The sequence below is a fragment of the Etheostoma cragini genome, chromosome 15 (assembly GCF_013103735.1).
Source record: "Etheostoma cragini isolate CJK2018 chromosome 15, CSU_Ecrag_1.0, whole genome shotgun sequence".
In the NCBI taxonomy this organism is placed as follows: Eukaryota; Metazoa; Chordata; class Actinopteri; order Perciformes; family Percidae; genus Etheostoma; species Etheostoma cragini.
In genome coordinates, this window is record NC_048421.1 from 6,294,183 (window position 1) to 6,314,276 (window position 20,094).

A 20,094-nucleotide genomic window follows, 5' to 3' on the forward strand; every position below is an offset into this window, starting at 1 on the left:
GTCTTTTGTGGGGTGCTGTATGATCGAAGGAGCACTGAGAATAAAATGAGCTTCCCACCCACTCGGCAGTGTTGGAGGATGGAGAAGCCGTGGAGGGTCAGTCTTCCAACATGCAGAGTGGGTTGTTGAAAGGCAAATTTGGCCTTAATTGCAGCAGTTCTATTCTTCGCTGGTTTCCCTCAGCTGCCAGATGGAGGTGGAGGGTGGACAACAGTAACATGATGCAACAGCTGCACTTCTTTTCCTTTAGCCTTCACTCCAGATATACAAGACCTGATTCATTAGGGCCCAAGCGCCGACAGCGGTGAAGGCCCAATTGAAACTGAAGGAACTATTCCTCCTTTCTTTCTTCCGGGGGTTTATCATACTCAAAAACTCAACAAAATTGGCGGTTGGATCAAGTCTGGTGAAAATGTACGTATGTTAAGGGTTTCTGACAAAAATGGCTTGCTAATGCCCCCTACATAGTTAAAAAAATTGTATTAAATTAAATTAAATACGTTTAATGTGGACTAACAAAACTTGGTACACTCATGTAGAATTTCAAGATGTGTAAACATGCTCATTGGAGCAATACCCTAAACCCAACAAGAAGGCCACCATTTTGCATTGAAAGTTCGAAATAAAGCTGATTCTGATTCTTAAATTTGTGAAATTTTGGCCATTTCCACATGTCGTACTTTAAAAAACTCCTCCTAAAAGATTTCGTCCGATCAACTTCAAATTTGGTCTGTGTCATCAAAAGACCTTTGAGACAAGACATAATGCCACTTGAGTTTGAGAATTTCTGTTTGAAAACATGAAATCCCCTAAATAATATCCTCAGTCAGGGCCAATGGACCAAAAACCCCAAAAGCTCCCAGAGTCTTTTTCAACAACTTGATTACTCTCTCTGACATAAAAGGTGTAGATACAAAGCTGTTTATGTCTTTCGGGTGCAATTTTAATATACCTTGGCTAAAAATGTCAATGAAATGTTTTGGATGCTCTTTGGCTTGTTGTGTTTCTAGAATGTAACCATCCATCTAGGCAAGACTCTGATGTAAAGAGCTTCTGGTCAGATTCAGTCATTGTGTAGGAAGATGAGCTGGAAATAAGCCTTAAAGTATTGTCGTCCTTGCCTTAATGATGTGATATCACCTCAGGACAGATCAACTCAAGGAAATCATTCTCACCACATTCCTTTTACTATATTACAGTTCTATTTCCATTCACAGCCAGATCAGATAGCTAAGACAGTGTTTTGTTATTCTTTTGAGGGGTGTGGAGAGTTTAAAGGTTAGAGGAGTGAACTTATGAATGGAAGATTGCTGGTTGGAAAAAACCTTGACTGGGAAAATGTGATAAAGGAAAGGTTTTAGAAATCAGAGTGCATCAGATTGTAATTCAAACGGCTGTCTAACTGTCCCCAGTTGAAGCTACAAAAAGGAGACCGTGAGAATTGTCTTCACTTTCAAAAACAAAAGAAAAATCAATGTACAACACCTAACACTTAACACTGAAATTTTCAGCATGCATTATCCTATAATAATAATAATCATAATAATATAAAAACAGTATTTTCACCTCTCACTATAATTTAGTCATGATCCGACATTCTCTGAGATTCTCAGAACATTTTAAGTGTTTATTAAAGTATTTCTATATAACACAGTTTAAACTCTAATCCCAAATTAGTTGACTTTACTAGAAATGTGTGTGTAAACCTGTTGACTTAAACTGTCTAAGTTTTTACATAAGATAAAACGGGTGAAGTTGTCTTAACACAGAGCGGTAAGTTGATGCAGTAGACAAATCCAGTTTACATTAGTCGTCCTAATGTAGTCCTAATTAGTACAGTACATCATGTTTTTATAATCCTCAGTGTTCTCATCGGCTACAAGCAACTGCATGGAGGAGGGGCAGGGGTGGTGCGTGATCACGGAAAGCTTGTATCATGCTGATGCGCCAACAGTTTTGTTGTCATTATTTAGAATACCTCATGGAGGAGACAGAAACTGTGCACTGTAGCTTTAAACATGCTAAGAAACATAAATATAAAACATGAGGCCACTTACCATTACCAAATATTTTTTTTAAATCTTCCTTTTTGACCGTATCACTTCAAGAATAATGTTTTAAATACATTTACTCCCAAAAACCAGAAAGAGAATCAATACAGATAACATCAAGATGTTCCAATGTATTGTACTGCGTGGAAAATTTCAGTCAGGAATCAGAGTTTCTAGTTTCCCATATGCGTGTATGCCACTGAACGCTTTCTCACTGCCCTGACCCCATCAGTGTTTTGAATGAAGGGCTTTTTCCCTGTATTTCAGCACTTTTACAATGTTGCATTGGTACTTTTATTTAAGCAAAGGATCACAATACTTTATCCCACCATTCATTTTTTGTCAATTATTAATTATCTCTTTGAAATGCTTTACATAAGGATTTAGTTGTTGACAAATATATTAACACTTAAAAAGGCCCATGGCGGCTTCCAACTACATTATAGTATTTTATAAACCAGTATTTGTTACATGCAAATGATGTGGTTAAAGTCCAGTGTTACCTTTACTTTTATTATTGAGGCAAGCAAACAAATAATGTTGAAAGCCTACAGTGTAATGTATCTCATGTATTTATGTATAACACTGTGAAGTTGTTGTCAACAAGAACAACATGTGAACACGTGTCTTAACATGATTCAGCAAACATCAGTCACAGGTGAACACTGATTTGAACCACATCCAGTGGATCAGCACTGTCCTTGTGATCCAGTTAAAGCAGAGTATTAGTAGTGTTTACGGTCTGATCATCTATCTCTCTAAGTTATTTTGCTTATGGAGACATTCACCCTTCAGCTGAGCACATCACTCAGTAGTACCAGAAGCCTCGACTCCTGCAGACATACAGTATTTGATTACAGCAACAGGCTGATTGGATTACAGGAGGCACTGACTCAAATACCTACAGCAAACACTGAGCAACTGGAGAACGTCCTGCTGGTTATTATTGAGCAGAGAGGACGGTAACTATTCAGTGCACACAAACACCAACAGGGTCATTCTGGACTATCAAGCTGATATGATCTACTAAATGAAGCTATACCTTCTTAAACCATTAGAATCTCCAATGTCAACCACACTTGAGTATAATTTCTCTCAGGCAGATGCTGTTGGTCTTCATCTAACAGAGATGTGTGTTTCGTTTCATATCTCATTGGTGAATTTAGTGAACTGAATAACTAATTATACTAATTCTAATTCTTTTTTTCTTTATTTTATCATTCAGTCTCAAAACGTGTACTTAAAGGTGCCCTGCCACACAAAACCTTTTTTTTTTACTTGAATTTTTTGAAATATGTTAGATCCATATGTGTTTGTGTTATGTTGTGAATGTGAAAATGAACTGCTACCTCCTCTGTCAGCTCCAGCCACTAACTAAGAAATCAGGCCACTTACAAAAGCTGATCAGTCTGACGTCAACTTGCCTGAGCTCATTACTATTCATGAGCTCGCCCGGTTGCGCTGGGTAAGGATGCTAAATGCCAAGCTGTCACTGGATAGCCGTTACCCAATCAGAGTCAAGCAGCTTAGCTCGTTGAATTGGAACACAGACCGATTCTTCCGGCAGGCTTTCTATACCACGCTAGAATGGCTTTAAACAAGGTAACCAAAGCATTCCTTAAACAGAAAATGTTACAGAGTCCATGGTAGAACTTCAGACATTACCACAAACTAATGAAAAATGTGTGGCGGGGCATCTTTAAGACTGTAAATGGAGCAACTGACAAAACTAATTTTTAATAGAACCATAAGATGACTGACAGAAGTTTGTGGAAAAGGTGCACTGTGCCTTCTTTGGTGTGTGTGGTGTACTTTCCTGTATGTTGTCAGCTGGACCAATGTTTAGCATTTTTATTTGGCTCTTTAAATAAAAAGTAAAAAAATTTATAACAAAAAATGAAAAAGATACTGACAGAAGTTGTATTGCATGGTGCTTAAGAATTCCATGAATTGCTGCAATACTGGGTACACTTTATTTTAAGTACATATTAAACCTTTTTAATAAAGGAATGCTTTCTCTGACCTTGAAGGCACAACAGGAGAGTCAGACGAGTCAAACTTGTAATCCATCACCTCTCACGTTAGCAGACCACGCTGAAGCGATCAGCAGGGTTATCGCTTTCATTACATTTCAAAATATCTTCACCTAGTTGACTAATGGAGTTTATAGTCCAAACATGTCAATAAATATATTAATCTTAAATTGTAGAATGAATATGTTTGAGTTACTAGTTTTATTTTATTCAACTCTTTTACAGCTCATCAGAAAAAATACAGTTTAGAAAGATACTCTGACTTCCTCTTGGCTGCCTTCATGTGACACATTAATCTTGTTGATCTTGTAACATGCAGTAACATTGAAATTGCTCAGGCCTTTTTCATGGAAGACATTTTGCCTTGGCAATATTTATGCATAGCACATGCAACAGAAAGTGCATTTGCTTTCAAAAGTCACCTGGCTAGCAGATACCATTAAACAAAGGAGGCATTATTAAATAGATTTTATTACATAAATGAGGGAATTTTGACAGTTTGGCCTTTAAACATAAAGCCAGTGCTAAACATTTCAGATATTTTGGTTGGGTAAACCCTAACAACAGAGCCATGCATTTATTTGAGTCGATGTCTGTTTGAGGTTTGTGCATGGGTTTATGGTATTTGTATGTTTCTATTATTATTTGAATTGACCAGACAGACAACCACAGACCCTTCCTCCCCGCACCCCGAGCATACCCCCCTCCCCCCCAGCCCAGTCCTCTCTGCAGAGTTTCCCTTTCAGCCCCAGTTGCACTGGTCTTCATCTTTAACTGCCAGGATGTCTGTGACCAGGCCGGTGCCGATGGTTCTATTTCCGTCTCTCAGAGTGAACCTCTGGCCTTTCTCCAAAACCATTGGCTGGCGAAGCGTGAGCGTCAAGGAGGTGTCCTCCCCTGGCATCACCATTTCCTTAACAAAGACGACAACAACAGACAGAGTGGTTACTGTCCTTCAAAATCCTATTGTACTTAATTGTTTACAAATGCAAGAAGCACAAAAAGTAAATTATGTTTTTATGATGAAAACCAAAACTGGTGTACGCCAACACCCAATCTGCAAATCTATTCTGATAGGCTGTAAGAAAATAAAAATCCAACTTGTCTAAATTCAATACTACCGTTGTGAAACTTATAAATCCTACAACTTTCACGTTGCAAAATGTAGCATTGCTTCAAATATCCCAAAAAAATAAAATAAAAAAGGTACTATATATATATATATAAATAAATAAATAAATAAGTAAAGCCATTTCTGAATACATTTTTGAATCTCTATGTAGGGGTGTGACCTGAAACCTACTGAAGTCACATAAAGTACATTAAGATAAGATTAGATAAATACATGCACTAGTTGCGTGAACTGTTTTGGATGGGCCTCAAACCCTATTTTAAAAACATCCCTTCACTGACCGTCTGACACACACACAAACAAACCTTGTTGTCGGGCAGAGTGACTCTGCAGGCCATGTCCCAAGTTAGAGAGAACATGACGGGCATAAAGTTGGTGACAAAAGGTTTGTGTCTGCCTCCCTCTTCCTTACTCAGAACATACACCTGTAATACAAGAAGCACAAACATGCCACACACACATCAACGTTTCAGTTACTAGACACAGTGACGTGTGCATTTTTTCTTTTAAAGCGGGAGTGCCTCCCCCCTCTGGCTGTGAGATTTATTACACAAACACTGGGGACATGCTTAAGAGAAGCAGGTGCATTCTATGGTCTCTCCATCCTTGCTGTATGTCAAAGTATGGAGTAAAACAGGTAGACTGACCTACTGCACATCCAATCAGGGAGCCAAACTAGCAGCTAATAGGCTTAATTAGCACTGTGTGAACTCATTAGGCCAGGGCTTGAATGTAACAGACGTTCATTTGCATTGTTGCACTCTTTCAAATAGTAAAAAACAAATACAAAAACAAATACAAAAACAACATTAACATCCTATTTTTAACTATTTTGGTTTGCCAGTAGATAGACAGTGTCTGTAGTCATGTTTGGGATGTGGGTGCCATCCAGTGCGCTGTACCCTTGTGACACAATGTGCGTAATGGAGTTGCGGTGCGCCTCAGCCACGTCGAGTAAATTGACAAATTGGTTCAACAGCTCGAATCATATGGGCCTGCACACGGCGTATACACAGTATACATACACGTTTCACTGCTATCCACAGCAGTTAAAGGTGTATGTATACGCCATGTGTCTCGCTGACACCAAATGTCTCTTCCACAACCCTGTTTTCTGCACAGGTGGCCAACTTGTACAATGCTTCTTCTCTCCATTTAGCCAAAGAACTTAGCTTCTAAACTCTTTGATTTAACAAGCCGGATTGCAATGTACAACCATGCGTAACGTCTATTTGAGAAGCATACCTTATTCGCTCTAAACCAATTGAAGGACACATTTCTAATTCACACTTTTTTTTCTGCGACATTTTTAAAAGTTTGCTTTAAATGCTCTTGACAATTAGATGGAAACATGACTTGTGTCCGGCATCTGTCTGGTCTCCCAGTTTGCTTCTAAAACTGCTCTTTGGCCAGTAGTCATGTAATAAAAAATAAAAAATGAACATGACAATAAAGTCTGTCAATTGGTTTGTGCTCTCAGACCTGGGCCTTGATTTTCTGGTAAGGCTGAATGGATCCTGGTTTACACATCACCATCCCTCTCCTTATATCTTCTCTCTTCAGTCCTCGGACCAGAGCGCCCAGGTTATCTCCTGCTTCTGCCCGATCCAGAGACTTGTGGAACATCTCAATACCTGAGCAAAATAGGCTAGGTGAAATTCCTGTGTCAACACCACAACTCATACAGTAAAGTAGAATTTAAGCTAAACATATCAGCTAGTAATCTCCGATACAGCAGGTGTTTAATTGGGATGACATTTTGTGATTGTGAAGGTCATGTTATGAGATTCATATTTAAATACTCAAACAATTCAGTGTGGCCCTTATGCCATGTATGGAGGTCTCTCCATTTAGAAAGTTTCTCCACTCATTGATTCAGATTTTTCCTTTATATTGTGACCTGTCTGCAAATTTGTCAAGCTGTGGTTGTGTGCTTTGTAAGTAACACAAGAGCTCCTCCTGAGTTTCAGTTGCTTCCCCCCCCGCCTTTTGCTCACCTGTAACCACTGACTTGAAGCTGCGATTGTGGCCCACAAACTCACAGTCATCTCCTTTCTTGATGATACCCCTCTCCATAGTGCCAGTCACCACCGTACCTCTGCCTGAAGGACACAAATGATAACACTCAAATTTAGGGAAAATAACTTTTTCACGTTACTAACATCTGACTCATTTTGATTTGGTTAAATTTCACAGCTAGGAGGTGCAGGTCAGTAATAAAACGTTACCACTGAACAGAGGCAACTACAGAAAAGGGCAAGTTGCATTTCTTATAGTTTCCTACCTGGGATTGAGTAAACTCCTTCAATGGGCAGAAGAAAGGCTTTTTCCAGCTCTCTTTTGGGCAGAGGAACGTAAGAATCCACAATCTCCAGCAGACTCATCACTGCATTTACACCGAGTTCAGGCTCTCTGTTCTGAGATGGAGGAAAACAAAAATCATTAATTCAAATCACATCTAGATAACTCGCATTAGAGACTCGAAATTTACCGCAATTAGCCACAAGATTCTGCTGACTGAACCATTATTTATTATTTACTGTAGCTCGTTGTTAAAACCATGCAAAAGTAGCTGACAGAGCTGTAAACCACTAGCAGTTAAGATCAGCAAAGTATTATCTAAATTGTAAGAAAAATGACTGCCAGCTTTCCCCTCACCTCCAGGGCACACAGGGCTGAGCCTATCACAACTGGTGTGTTCTCGCCATCATAGCCAAACTCTGTGAGCAGCTCGCGGATCTCGATCTCCACCAGTTCCACCATCTCCCTGTCCTCCACGGCATCGGCCTTGTTGATAAAAACCACAACATGCTCGACCCCTATCTGTCTGGCCAACAGGAGGTGCTCTCGTGTCTGAGGCATCTGGCCGTCAGTGGCTGCCACCACCAGGATGCAGCCGTCCATCTGAGCTGTGCCTGTAATCATGTTCTAAAAAAAGAACGTGTTGAGGTAATTAATTACACTTAAGTTGTTTATAATATAAATAATTAAGTTTGAAATGCTTAAGGAGAAACAAGGATTCTGATCAGCTAAAATAAAAACAATGCTGCAATATGTTCAGATTGCAGATTACCTTGACATAGTCAGCATGACCAGGGCAGTCTGTGTGAGCATAATGTCTGTTGGCTGTGGTGTATTCTACATGAGAGGCATTGATGGTGATTCCTCTGGCCTTCTCTTCAGGGGCATTGTCAATGTCCTCGTACTTTTTATAGTTAGCACCACCAGCGTCAGCGAGCACTGAAGACCCAAAAACACACCAAGGTCACATTTCTGATTTCTTGTTACCCAAAACTATATATATTTATTAGGAATCACATTTTTGTTGTAGGTTATTAGAGAAAACTTAGTCTCTAGATCCAAGTAATGTTGGATTTAAGGTAATCTGGGCCAGTATAGAGTAAAACCTAGGATGTCAGTGACTCCACCTTTTGTGATGGCTGCAGTCAGGGTTGTCTTTCCGTGATCAACATGACCAATTGTTCCAATGTTCACATGGGGCTTGTCCCTGCTGTATGTCTTCTTAGCCTCTGCAGCAAAGGTCCGCCGACTCAGGGGCACAGCAGACTACAAGACAAAAAAGCACAGCAATTACACAGTTTCAAAATCCATGTTAAACAGTCTGTAGACTGCAGTTTGTGTGCACACTCACCAATTTGAAGGAGCTGTGCAGGAGGCATGGTGAAGACAGCTGAAGGGCTGAGAAGAGGGAAACAAAATACGGTAATTACATACATTTTAAAAATGGCTGATTTTTTGACATGATTATCTAGTGTATAATTCCACCATGTGTTCCAGAAAACCCTTTTTATGTTTGCTTCATGACAAACATTTAAACTATTTCCTTTTTCAGTCTTACTGCAAAATATACTGTATGTAGACATCTGTTGATAGCAATCATTTGTCTCCATTTTCTGTTCACACATCTTTGCTGACTATCAGCTAATATAAAATAATGCCTGGGTCAAATAATTAAGAAGGTAAAGCATCAGTCATTTCATTTAAAAACAAACACTCACATACTGTAAAATAAGCATGTATGTTTTGCACCTGCAATGATAAAAATCTCATGATTTTCTGATGATAGAAACGGGAGTGTGTCAGAGTTTTTTAATCTTATTTACAGTTTTCATAAGGTAATTAGATTAAAGCAGCTCTGCAGCAGCTTCCAATAAGCTAACAAACCATTTTAACCAGAAGGGAAGACCCGAGACTGTCATTCTCCTCCAAATGAGCTGCTGTTGATTGTTAAACAGTAGGTTTTAATATCTAGCTGTCTATAACATTAGCTAGTTTCAATCATTATTCATCAGTAAGTTCTCATTCTCAGCTAGCTGTATCGTTAGCTAACAATCATTGGTAACGTGACCTTGCACTGCTATTGAAGAGACAGCTTCATCTCTTTTTCCGTGATAGAATATGTTTCTACAAACCCAAACAACTTATTATTTTATGTGCAGAACAAACACGGGTGCTATGAATCAATCAAGCGCCAGAAATGCATACAAAGTCCTTTACTACAAGAAAAATAAGCTAATTTACCGGAGAAACATGCACGCAGTCCCACAAGCGCCGCCATCTTGGATGGTGAGGCAAAACTCAGACGATCATAAAATCAAGAGAGTACCTAACCAGCTCCAAAATTGTTGCCCACGAGAAAAATGGCGTCATGGCGTTTCAAACATGGATTGGTTACAACGGTATACTAATAGAATACTACCACTACTAATGGTTTTAATTGTGTTTTTAATACCACTACTACTAATGATAATAATACACATGAAGACACGACTACAAGTTATTTAATAAGAGAAAGTGCCAAACTTCAGGTTTTAGGATACAAGCAGATCAGACTGAGAAGTTTTCAACGTTATTTTAAAAGCTATTGTTTTGTATTCATTTCTTTTTGCTTTTTACTTGTCACGCTTTTAACAAATGTGTTAATATCTAAATATAAATCAATCGTCAAAATCACATATGTTGTAACAATATTTTGGGGCTGGACGACATGATGGAATTATCATCATTTTATTGCAATTAACATGAATTTCATGAGGTGCTATTCCCATCTTACTTTTACTGATACTCTCTGAACGTCGTGCGTACCAACGTCACTTATTTACCTTAATCATTCTAATACGTGGAGTTTCCGTAGAAAAAGGTAGTTTGCTGTTATGCCTTTTAAATGCCAAGGTGATAATACTGTCAGTTTTACAATATTATAATGTTAAAGTTCTGAACTAGCATAGAAAATGTGAATACTTAAATGACACAAGAGATAAGGAAAGAGTTCAGAAAAACATTTTGTTTGCCAATTTGGTTCAAGGTTTACGGTACAGCATGGCAGCCTCTTGCTACTCGTGGGAGCAGCTAACGTTACGTTAGCTAGAATGTTCTTCTAGCGTCTTTGTGTGTCTGTGTTAAAGGGAAGTTAACTTGTTATAAAAAGACGCAGTGTGTCTATTTTTTCAATACAGCTTTATAGGACTCTTGTAAAGGTAAATGTTGTTAAGATTAAGGGTTATATAGCTACTGCGTTTTTAAAAATTTAGCATGATTCAAGTGATGTAAACTAGTAAATTGTAACGTTACTGTCGAATAGCAGTGAATGGGGTCCTAGAGGTGGTGCAAGGGTAATGCCAGGGTCATCAGAGAGTAATGTTTAAAACTGTCTTCTTGGTTTGCTTCCTGTATATTTGATACATTTTCACAGGCCCTGTCTACTACACATCATTTCTGAATCCGGTTGTCATTGTCTTGTTGATGTTTCTTGTTTTGCTCCTCGGCAGTGCACATCATGGCAGAAGACAGACCAACTAGGAGATATCCCCAGAACCTTCAGGGGGTCCTGCGTCTAGCAGTGGATGCTGGTTCAGCCGCAGAGGGTCCTGCCACTGTTGAACCAATGTCAGAGGAGGTGAGGGCCTGTTAAAAATACATTGCACCTAACACACAACGCACACGTTTGTTCCAGACTTTCTAGTCAACGTCAATTGGTTCTCATGTTACTTTAGACTAGCTAGTCTTTTTTTAGTTATTTGTTTTAACTCATTTTTAAGCGGAAAATTGGAATTGGAATTTTGGCGACATGGACTGTGGGAAATTTTAAAAGACCATTTTCTGTCATTAATTGATTATGAAACTAATTTTAGTTACAGCCCTAGACACAAGTCCTCTTCAAGTGCTCAAAACCTTTGCAAGCATTGTTCCAACACAAGGTTATATGTAAACTATTGTTTCTCAAAATGTCTGTCTCTCTCTCTATCAGAACCAAAACAAAATGTATGCCAGTGCCCCATGGGTTCTTCTGAAATTATAATAATGAAATGTTTTAAAAAGACACTCCATCTTAGGGAGTACAGGTTTTAATTTGGACCCATGAAGACCTCTAAGTTTCATCAAAGTTGAGCAACATTCTTGTACTCTTTATTTGTTACAGAGGAAGACATGGCTGGGAGATGCTCTTGCAGAAGTCTGTAAAGGCCCAATGGATGAAGTGGAGCAGATAAAGCACTGCTTGGCTGTCTTAAGCAAAGAAGGAAGGAGAGAAAGGGAGAGAGAAGGAGAGGAGGAGAGGGATGAAGAGGATGAAGATGAGCGGGAATCAGCTTTTGAATTGCTGTCAGAGTTGTGTGAGAACCTGGACAATGCTAGAGGTTTGTTATAAACAGTTTTAGAGTTGATATTTTATAAAGCAGTTGTAAACCACTAGAGGTTATGAAAAACATAAATAAAAGAATAGAATAAAACAAATATACTATACGTTGGTCCTACCCTGAATTTGTCCTCTATGCCTGTGCTTCACAGACCTAATGACTCTTGGTGGACTGGAATGTTGCCTATCCCAGTATCTGTGTCATGCCCAAAGTGGACTGAGGTGGCGTGCTGCCCATCTTATCGCTATCTGTGCCCAGAACATGCCGCAGGTGCAGGCCCACTTGTTTAGCATCGGGGCATTGCCAAAACTGCTGCAGCTGACAGACTCAGACCCCCACCCCACCGTCAGAGTGAAAGCCCTTTATGCTGTGTCATGTGAGTATCTAAGACAAAGCTACAAAAATTTGCTCAATGTTGAATACTGTTAATTTGAAACTGGCTAAAATGTTACTGAACGGTAGTTTGATCAGAAGCATTAGTTGTTTTTTCTGACAGCATTTAAATAGTGTAAAAACTTTGGACTAGATTTGACGTTCAGGATACCGTTCTCAGAACAGACTAGCTGTATCCTGTTGTGACTTTAGGTCTGGTTCGAGAGCAAGAGGCAGGACTCCAGGCATTCTTGTCCCATGATGGCTTCTCAATGCTGATGCGAGGCATGCAGTCAGACAACGAGAAGCTCAGAACTAAGTCTGCATTCCTTCTGCTCAACCTGCTCATGTCACATCCTGAACAGAAAGGTACCAATGAGAGAAGAATCGAAAAAGGACAATGGGTTTAACCAAGTCTGTTTTTTGTTTTTTTTGCCATCACAGCCTAAGTCTGAACATCTGGCAATTATTGCCCTGTAAAATGCTATTCTGTAAATTTAAAGATCAGATATTTTCAAATAAAAAAAGCTATGATGAACAGATCACTCATCATTTTACAAAAAGAAGCTTGCTAATGATAATTAAAATAGCTTCTAGCCTAGAACCTGGGTTCCCAACTCCAGACCTGCAGGCACCCCTACCAGCTGATTCTGAAGCCCTCATCCAACAGTAGGGGCTAGTGAGTTGCTACAGCTGTGTTCAAAACATAAAGCATTGAGTATGTTTTTAACTACTGCTGTTGTGTTCTCGATTTATTTTTCCACTGCTCTGAACTAATAAACTGATGACTGATAAGCTTGTGGTTTTGACTGATATATTATCTATATATTTGTCCTTCTTCCTGCAGACACAGTTGTTTCCATGGGTATGACACAGCAGCTGGTATCTATTCTTCGCACACCACACTCAGATTTCCATGAACATGTGCTTGGCGCCCTTTGCTGGTAAGAAACATCTTCTCTTAATTTCAACTTTGCTTTCTCCGACACTCACAAGTTGATATTAATTCATTGTTCAATAGTAGTTATATTCATTTGTGTGTCTGGTGTCTTGTCTAGTCTGGTGGAAGACTGTCCACAGGGTCTCAAAGAGTGCAGGAATCCTGCTTTGGGTCTGGAGGAGTTACTCAGACAGCTAACCAAAGAGCTCAAAGGGAAAGAAGAAAGCCAGGTAATGCCTATGGTTTTAATCCTGATGGTAAAATATGGTAAACTTCGGTTCAATTGTTGTGTGAATGTAGACCTAAACAATTCTTTTAGTCTTTTTTATTTTTATAAGCAAGCAGAGGAGATCTTTTATAAGACGGTTGTCTTTTCCCATGTACAAAACTATGACAGCATGATAGCAAAATTTAGTGTTGTGAAAACATATACAATAGTATTGAAATAGTAAATCTAAAGAAAAGCAACCAACTTCTGACTAAATGCAGTGCCAACTAGAAACCATCCATAAAAAAATTTAACTTTTAGGCAAATGAAGATATCAGTTAAAAAATAAAAAAAACATTGTCTAAAAAAAAAAAAGCTTTTATTCTTGTCCAGGAAACAACGTTCAAAGTCACAGTTTTGTTTCCAACAGGAAGAACTGGACTTCTGTGAGCGTATGAGGGTTACTTGTTTCAACGGGCAGCAGTCAGAGGACAATGGGATGGATCGCTGAAGTCTTATTTACCTCACCTGTTTTGGTATCGGTCTGCAAAGATGTAAAGAATAGAACATTTTTGATCTGGATTGTAGATGTTAAGCAAAGTTTTTGTCTTTTACGACAGATGCTGTCCATATTTTGCATGCAGTGCAGGAGCTGGATTGTACTGTGTAAATAGCTCTAATGTATAAAAGTACTTCTCAAGTAGGCTGTTACTTTTAGTCCAGTGTTTTCATTTCTTCATATCTTAAATGTAATACCTAACCAAATACCAATCTTCCTCACAGGTAGTATGTATTTTCTGTTTGAGTTAATATTTACATCCTGAATATTAATTTAAACCAGGAATTAATTGTAAGTTAGCATTGTCTGAAATCTCTGAGTTAAAGTTTATTCATTTCATTTGAGTTGATTGTCTCTTCTTCAAATTATGGAAATTGTTTGTTTTACACCACATTTATTTATTAATAATAAAACATTATTGGAGTATTTATACATGAAATAGCCAGCTTACAAATGAAAAATGTTGCCATCGCATGAACAACCTACACATAAACATGGATGTCATGCAAAATTACAATATTTTGGCACAATTAAGAGAATACAGATATTATTGTAAACTAATTGTAAATTGATATTTGTGGAGTTTCTTTAGGTTTTGTTACCATGGTATTTTAACATGTTATGACTATTCGTATGATATTTCAAATGCAAACTGGAAACACATAGTAAAATATCTTGACATTGAAATAGGCTCTTTTTATCTCTTGTAGCTGTCAAGTGCTGACCAGTAGAAGAACTTTCCTATTTTCCTCTTTGTCCTTCTTTGATTGGTTCACATAAAAAAACTCAAAGACCCACACAAGTATTAATAGGTAGTTTTAGGGTGATGGAGATACTTCAGACTCATCCACAGAGATGCTGATTAGGATCTCTTCCATTTTGCAAAGTTATCCTTCTCCACTGCCTTTACATCACCCACAGCTATTAGTAGCTGTGCCAAATAATATGTCACCATGACAATAGCATTGCCATGCTCAATTGGATCTGTCACCTTGAAAACCTGCAGAGCCAGTGACAAGTCAGACACCAGGAAAGACAAACTTCCTAACAGTGTTGCCACATGGCAGGTTCTGATGGCTAATGCCCCCATTACAGAAATTAAAACAATGTAGACCCCCACAGCTGGAAGCAGTATGTCTGAGTTTGGTGCCTTCTGCAGAAATGGATAAATGTAGATGTAGACACCTCCTCCCACCATGAACAGGATCAGATATAGAAAACGGATCCAGGAGGACGAGGAAGAGGAATGTGCCACATAACGACTGGAGAGGAAGGTGAGTGAGTACAGCAAATGAGCCACCGCAAATGCACCCATTCCTGAAACAGATGTGTGTCATATTAAAGACCTACAATACATCAATAAATAGCAGGCCAATCAATTATTTGCTTAATGAAAGTCTGCAACTTAAATTTAGAGGATTACTTTTGATCACAGAATATGTTCATGTATTTTTTTTACAAAAAAAAAACTTTATTCATCACAACTGCAGTACAATGTGGGAAATAAAATCTGCATTTAACCTATCCTAAGCATTAGGAGCAGAAGACAGACATACAGTGTCAAGGAGCATCTTGGGGTTCAGTGTCTTGCTCAAGGACACTGACATTTGGCCGCAAATGTCTGGGACAAAACCACCAATCTTGTAGTTGAGGGCTGACCCCCTCTATACTGTGGGCAACATGCCATTACATGAGGTACTAAACGTGCAATATTCATTCTCTAATTATGTAGCCAACCTACAGCTTATTTTGCATTTGGAAAGTGCCTAGATTTGTATTACATTGATGAACAAATTCTTACCATGTAGAAAAAGCTCAGGCCATACCAGACAGCAGTCACCAACAGCAGAGAAAAGCAGTCCTCCTACCACACCCAGGACACTCTGCCCTCCATTCCAGCTCAGCACTGCTGCAGCCAATAGGAGTGTTGGTGCTGATTTGACACCCGCAGATATGATGGAAGCGGGTGAGTCAGGCGTCCATAGGTAGAAGTACACAGCTGTGGATAAAAAGAAAGGCGAGAGAGAAAAAAGGAGAGCACAGGACTGATAGAGAGGAAATGACAGAAAGAAATGGGAAAAATGTCACAGCATGAATTTGAAGAGTTGGCTGAAATGATCATTTTATCCTTTCCACATCGAGAAAATGTAACTAACACGAACAAATATTGGCCAATGATTGTTTGTAAGGAATATTTGGTACCATGTTTCTCCTCTGCCTTTTGTCATAGGCAGCTGTCTCAAGGATGTCCATTGTCTCAGAATCAGAACTGCCGTTGGCTCAAGCAGATGTCCCAGTTGGATCTTTCTACGCACCTTGTATTTTATCTCCTGTCTTTGCCGATCTGCCTTTACTGTCTTTGTTTCCAGCACATAATCCTCAGGTCTTCTTGTCCTGTTGCCCTGTCACAATTCTCTGCTGTGTCTCTCTCTGTTGGTATTTCACAGCAAATGAACTTTGGACTGATCCTTGCCTTCTGATTGTACTCAGATTATTAGTGTTCTCCGTGTTGAGTTCTCATGGACAAACAGCTGACCTTTCACCTCTTCTTATGGACTATGTTGGTGACACAAACACACAAGGGGCAAAGTTGAACTAGTAGTAAACTTATATGATAAAGGTCCTTTTCTTACTTTACATGTAAACTTCTGGTGATTGTTGGAAAATGTCAAATTAATAGTGTGGAAATGGCCAGAAAGGGATTTCTTTTGATAAAGTCCTTTAAATCATATCTATTAACCTTGTAGGTGATGCTAAATGAACTATTGATCTCTGCAACAACTTTGACCACAGAGAGAAAAAGACTCTTGGATGTCAAGGCTTGAAACTGTGTTTTCACAACTGTTTAATGTCAAAGCAAAATTCTGCTGCTGTACAGAACTATTTGCCAACATATGTTTACAATGTGAAATATGACACATTTTGAGGGGTTGTGATCAAAGTACAATCTTAATAAAGACAACAGAAAAAAACACAGACCCACAAATAAAAAAGCAATACAGTTGAAACCAAAAAAGAAAACACATGGTTACATTGTGCATGTAGGAGAAATGTAAATATGTTGATTGATATACAGTACATGCAATAAGTAATATAAGTAATGGGAATCAATGTCTGTCTCATCCGTCATACAAAGGTTTTTCTTTGTCGCACTTTACTAGAGATTCTGAATGCACCTGAAATCGGTTGAATGGATGGAAGCTTATTGGTGTGATAATTTTACACACTGAAAACCGACAATGATTAACTATGGCCTCTCTAAACTTTGTACTATGATTTCCCACAATTCCTGGAGTTGTGGGCCGGTTGTTGTGCTTCACATTGGGAAAAACGCAGCTCTGCAGAGGTGTGGGATTATCTGGTGAGTAGAGCAATAAATAAAATGTTATAGATGTCAAAATAGGAAGTAATGTTGAAAGCAGACATGTGTATGTATGTTTTGGTTTGTGTTACTCTGGGCTATTCTTAGCATGTTTTCTTTTGTCAGCACAGGACATGGCAACCAACTCTTCGTTCCAAAGGATTGGTGTTGTAGGTTATGGAAATCTAGGTGGGAAATCCCCCTTTAAAACACTTTCTGACATACATCATTGTAAGATTTAATTATATGAGTATTTTGCTTAGATCAATGCATGTGTGTGTGTGTTTGTGTGTATGTGAATGTGTGCGTGCACTTTAGGGCAGTACCTGGTGGAGAGGATCCTTAAAGACGGAGCTGCTCACGGTCTAACACTGGCTTTTGTTTGGAACAGAAATGTTGTCAAGCTCAAAGGTTTGGTTCCTGATGAACTCATACTTGGTGACCTATCCTCCTTTGCAGAAAGGTGCATAATCTCATATTCCAAACACCAGTATTTGGATCTTATATGATCTCTGTGCTAGCATAGACAACATGCACAGAATGTTCCGTGACATATTTTTAAAATCAATTTAAAACTGTGTTTTACAGGCATTGTGATGTGATTGTAGAAGTGTGCCATCCCAAGATAGTCAAAGAATTTGGGCTTCACTTCTTGTCTAAGTCTCACTTCATGGTGAGATTCTCCTCAGTTTTATGTGGAAGATGTAGTTGTTGCAAACCAGGGTATTTCATTTTTCTGTTTTGTAACATTTTATATATAGAGAGATAGATTAGCCTTGATACACCATTTGCTTCTGATGTTCCTGCTCCTCAACTGTAAACTATAACAGTTAAGGGTAAGAGTGGTGACAAGGTGTGTTCATGTTTATCAGTGAGGTGTTTTTATTAACTGGACAGTCTGGTTTATTCTAAAAAGGTAATTTAGTTACATTATTTTGTTTTTCTGTATTTTAGGGATACCTAATATGTTCGGGCAACCGTCTGATATGTTATGAATTTTAACATGGTAGCATTGTTTTCTTTTGTAAAATAGGTGCTGTACGTAGCCATTATAGAAAATAAAAGTGACACAAAGTTAAAGTTATCAATCACAGAATCATGAAATCATCTATTGTGTCTTTGTTTAACCTCCTCTCAGGTGGGTTCTCCCTCTGCCCTCTCTGACCCTGCTCTGAATCAGAAGCTGCGTCAGGTGGCTCAGCAGTATGGTAGGACACTCTACATCCCCAGTGGTGCATTATGGGGAGGCCAGGACATCCAGAGGCTAAATGATAGTGGAGCCTTGAAGGTAACCGGAGCTGTTCAGGTGTGGTTAGGACTGAGTAGTAGATGAAGAGGAAGGCATACAGTGGCCACTGCTCACATGGTTTGAGAATAAAGGTGCAGCTGGCAAGTGGCAAATAAACTATTATTTTATGTTAGTACTTAGGATATGATTGTCTTCTGGTAAACCTTATTGTGTTATGAATGAACTCTGTTCCTCCTCTTGATTTGTTTTTAGGCTTTGTTCATAAGAATGTCCAAGCATCCATCCTGCTTCCGTCTGACAGGAGACGTCCTCTCTGATTGGACGGAGGAAGAGGGCAGGCGTGTTTTATTCAGAGGCTCAGTGGCAGATTTGTGCCCACTTGCTCCAAACAATGTTAACACCATGGCAGCAGCAGCAGTGGCAGCAGGAACACTCGGCTTTACGGGTGTTCAGGGAGAGATTGTGTCTGACACAGCGTGAGTCCTATGAAACATTTGATTCAGCCTTTCAGATCTGCTTTAATCACACTTTACTTTCCACACATGCTTCTCCTGTCCCAGGTTAAGTGAGTATCATGTGGTGGAGGTGGAGGTGACTGGGCCCGGTGGCTTCTCAGTGCACACAGTGAGGAGGAATCCGGCCAAACTCGGAGCTGTAACTGGCAGTGCAACATACAACTCTTTCTGGAATAGTTTACTAGGTGAGTCCTGCATGGTCCTTAAGGATCCCGCCAGCTATCTGCAAGCATTGGTGCAAGAAATCCTTAGATACTTTAGTAAAAGTACCAATGTAGGTATTTCTGCCATTGTTTACTGGAAAGTGAGTTGGAAACAAATATGTAATTAGTGTCATGAAATAACTGTTTCTCCAAATAAGAGAACAGATTCTGAGTTTGTTTGAGTGCAAATAATATGCATGCAAGTGTATACTAACACAAGAGGGTAACATTGTATTTTCCCCACTGGGGATTAATGAAAAGTATCAATTACATAAAAAAAAAAAATTGCAATCACATTTTTTTTGTTAAGTATAAATTATAATCAGATTTTTTTTTACAGTTTGCAAAGGTCATGGGGGCCGAGTTTACTTGTGCTGAAGCAAACAAGAACTCTGCAGGACTATCTACGACACAACAAAACAAGCCAGATAAATCCGATGGTTTATAGTGGGTGTGTTGTGTGGATGGTGTCACTGGATCAGTATGTTACTAAGAACTGGAAAACCCATAGGTCTTGGATATTTGTGTTCCAATAAACTGCATGCATACAAAGAAGAGCCAGTTATCATTTGTAAAACATTTATACTGTAGGTGTGCATATATATACAGTATATACACACACTTTGTTGTTAGTTAATCTGGTACAAGATTGTTCAAATGATAAAACCATTTCCATCTTCTGTTACAGACAAAAAGTCAAGTCTAGCTCTTTTCCAGCCATCTCTCTATGTCCTTCACCTGATGCCTTTTTTGCTGTCTGGCTCACCTCTATTCTGTTCAAAAATAACAGGCAAACCCAGAAATAATTCACACAA

At 38.9% G+C, this 20,094-nt stretch overlaps 4 protein-coding genes across 8 annotated transcripts; 2 read left to right on the forward strand and 2 right to left on the reverse strand.

Annotated features, from left to right (window-relative positions):
* Positions 1–4,537: 4,537 nt before the first annotated feature.
* On the reverse strand, positions 4,538–10,019 carry tufm (Tu translation elongation factor, mitochondrial). 2 transcript variants are annotated; one of them, XM_034893283.1, is made up of 10 exons: positions 9,759–10,019; positions 8,869–8,915; positions 8,645–8,783; positions 8,290–8,456; positions 7,875–8,144; positions 7,501–7,633; positions 7,214–7,318; positions 6,699–6,850; positions 5,529–5,641; positions 4,538–5,004 (listed from the first exon to the last, which is right to left on the reverse strand). In XM_034893283.1, exons 1-10 carry the CDS (start codon positions 9,793–9,795, stop codon positions 4,827–4,829), a joined length of 1,341 nt encoding a protein of 446 aa, XP_034749174.1. In that variant the 5' UTR covers positions 9,796–10,019; the 3' UTR covers positions 4,538–4,826. The 2 variants fall into 2 exon arrangements, with proteins under 2 accessions (XP_034749174.1, XP_034749173.1); XM_034893282.1 differs by having other exon boundaries at positions 4,538–4,997; positions 5,522–5,641; positions 9,759–10,018.
* Positions 10,020–10,335: 316 nt separating this feature from the next.
* On the forward strand, positions 10,336–14,100 carry hspbp1 (HSPA (heat shock 70kDa) binding protein, cytoplasmic cochaperone 1). Of its 3 annotated transcripts, none has more exons than XM_034893285.1 (8): positions 10,336–10,409; positions 11,003–11,133; positions 11,656–11,872; positions 12,024–12,248; positions 12,458–12,613; positions 13,092–13,188; positions 13,303–13,414; positions 13,823–14,100. In XM_034893285.1, the coding sequence occupies exons 1-8, from the start codon at positions 10,391–10,393 to the stop codon at positions 13,901–13,903; spliced, it is 1,038 nt and encodes a 345-aa protein (XP_034749176.1). In that variant the 5' UTR covers positions 10,336–10,390; the 3' UTR covers positions 13,904–14,100. The 3 variants fall into 3 exon arrangements, with proteins under 3 accessions (XP_034749176.1, XP_034749179.1, XP_034749178.1); XM_034893288.1 differs by lacking the exon at positions 10,336–10,409 and adding an exon at positions 10,520–10,714 and having other exon boundaries at positions 11,000–11,133; XM_034893287.1 differs by lacking the exon at positions 10,336–10,409 and adding an exon at positions 10,521–10,714.
* Positions 14,101–14,533: 433 nt separating this feature from the next.
* tmem86b (transmembrane protein 86B) lies at positions 14,534–16,440 on the reverse strand. The gene is made up of 3 exons (XM_034893289.1): positions 16,154–16,440; positions 15,753–15,996; positions 14,534–15,268 (listed from the first exon to the last, which is right to left on the reverse strand). The coding sequence occupies exons 1-3, from the start codon at positions 16,202–16,204 to the stop codon at positions 14,814–14,816; spliced, it is 750 nt and encodes a 249-aa protein (XP_034749180.1). The 5' UTR covers positions 16,205–16,440; the 3' UTR covers positions 14,534–14,813.
* Positions 16,441–17,237: 797 nt separating this feature from the next.
* aspdh (aspartate dehydrogenase domain containing) lies at positions 17,238–19,834 on the forward strand. Of its 2 annotated transcripts, none has more exons than XM_034894683.1 (8): positions 17,238–17,312; positions 17,439–17,501; positions 17,631–17,775; positions 17,901–17,985; positions 18,451–18,600; positions 18,814–19,037; positions 19,122–19,261; positions 19,620–19,834. In XM_034894683.1, exons 2-8 carry the CDS (start codon positions 17,447–17,449, stop codon positions 19,655–19,657), a joined length of 837 nt encoding a protein of 278 aa, XP_034750574.1. In that variant the 5' UTR covers positions 17,238–17,312; positions 17,439–17,446; the 3' UTR covers positions 19,658–19,834. The 2 variants fall into 2 exon arrangements, with proteins under 2 accessions (XP_034750574.1, XP_034750575.1); XM_034894684.1 differs by having other exon boundaries at positions 17,263–17,312; positions 17,444–17,501.
* The last annotated feature ends 260 nt before the right edge of the window (positions 19,835–20,094 follow it).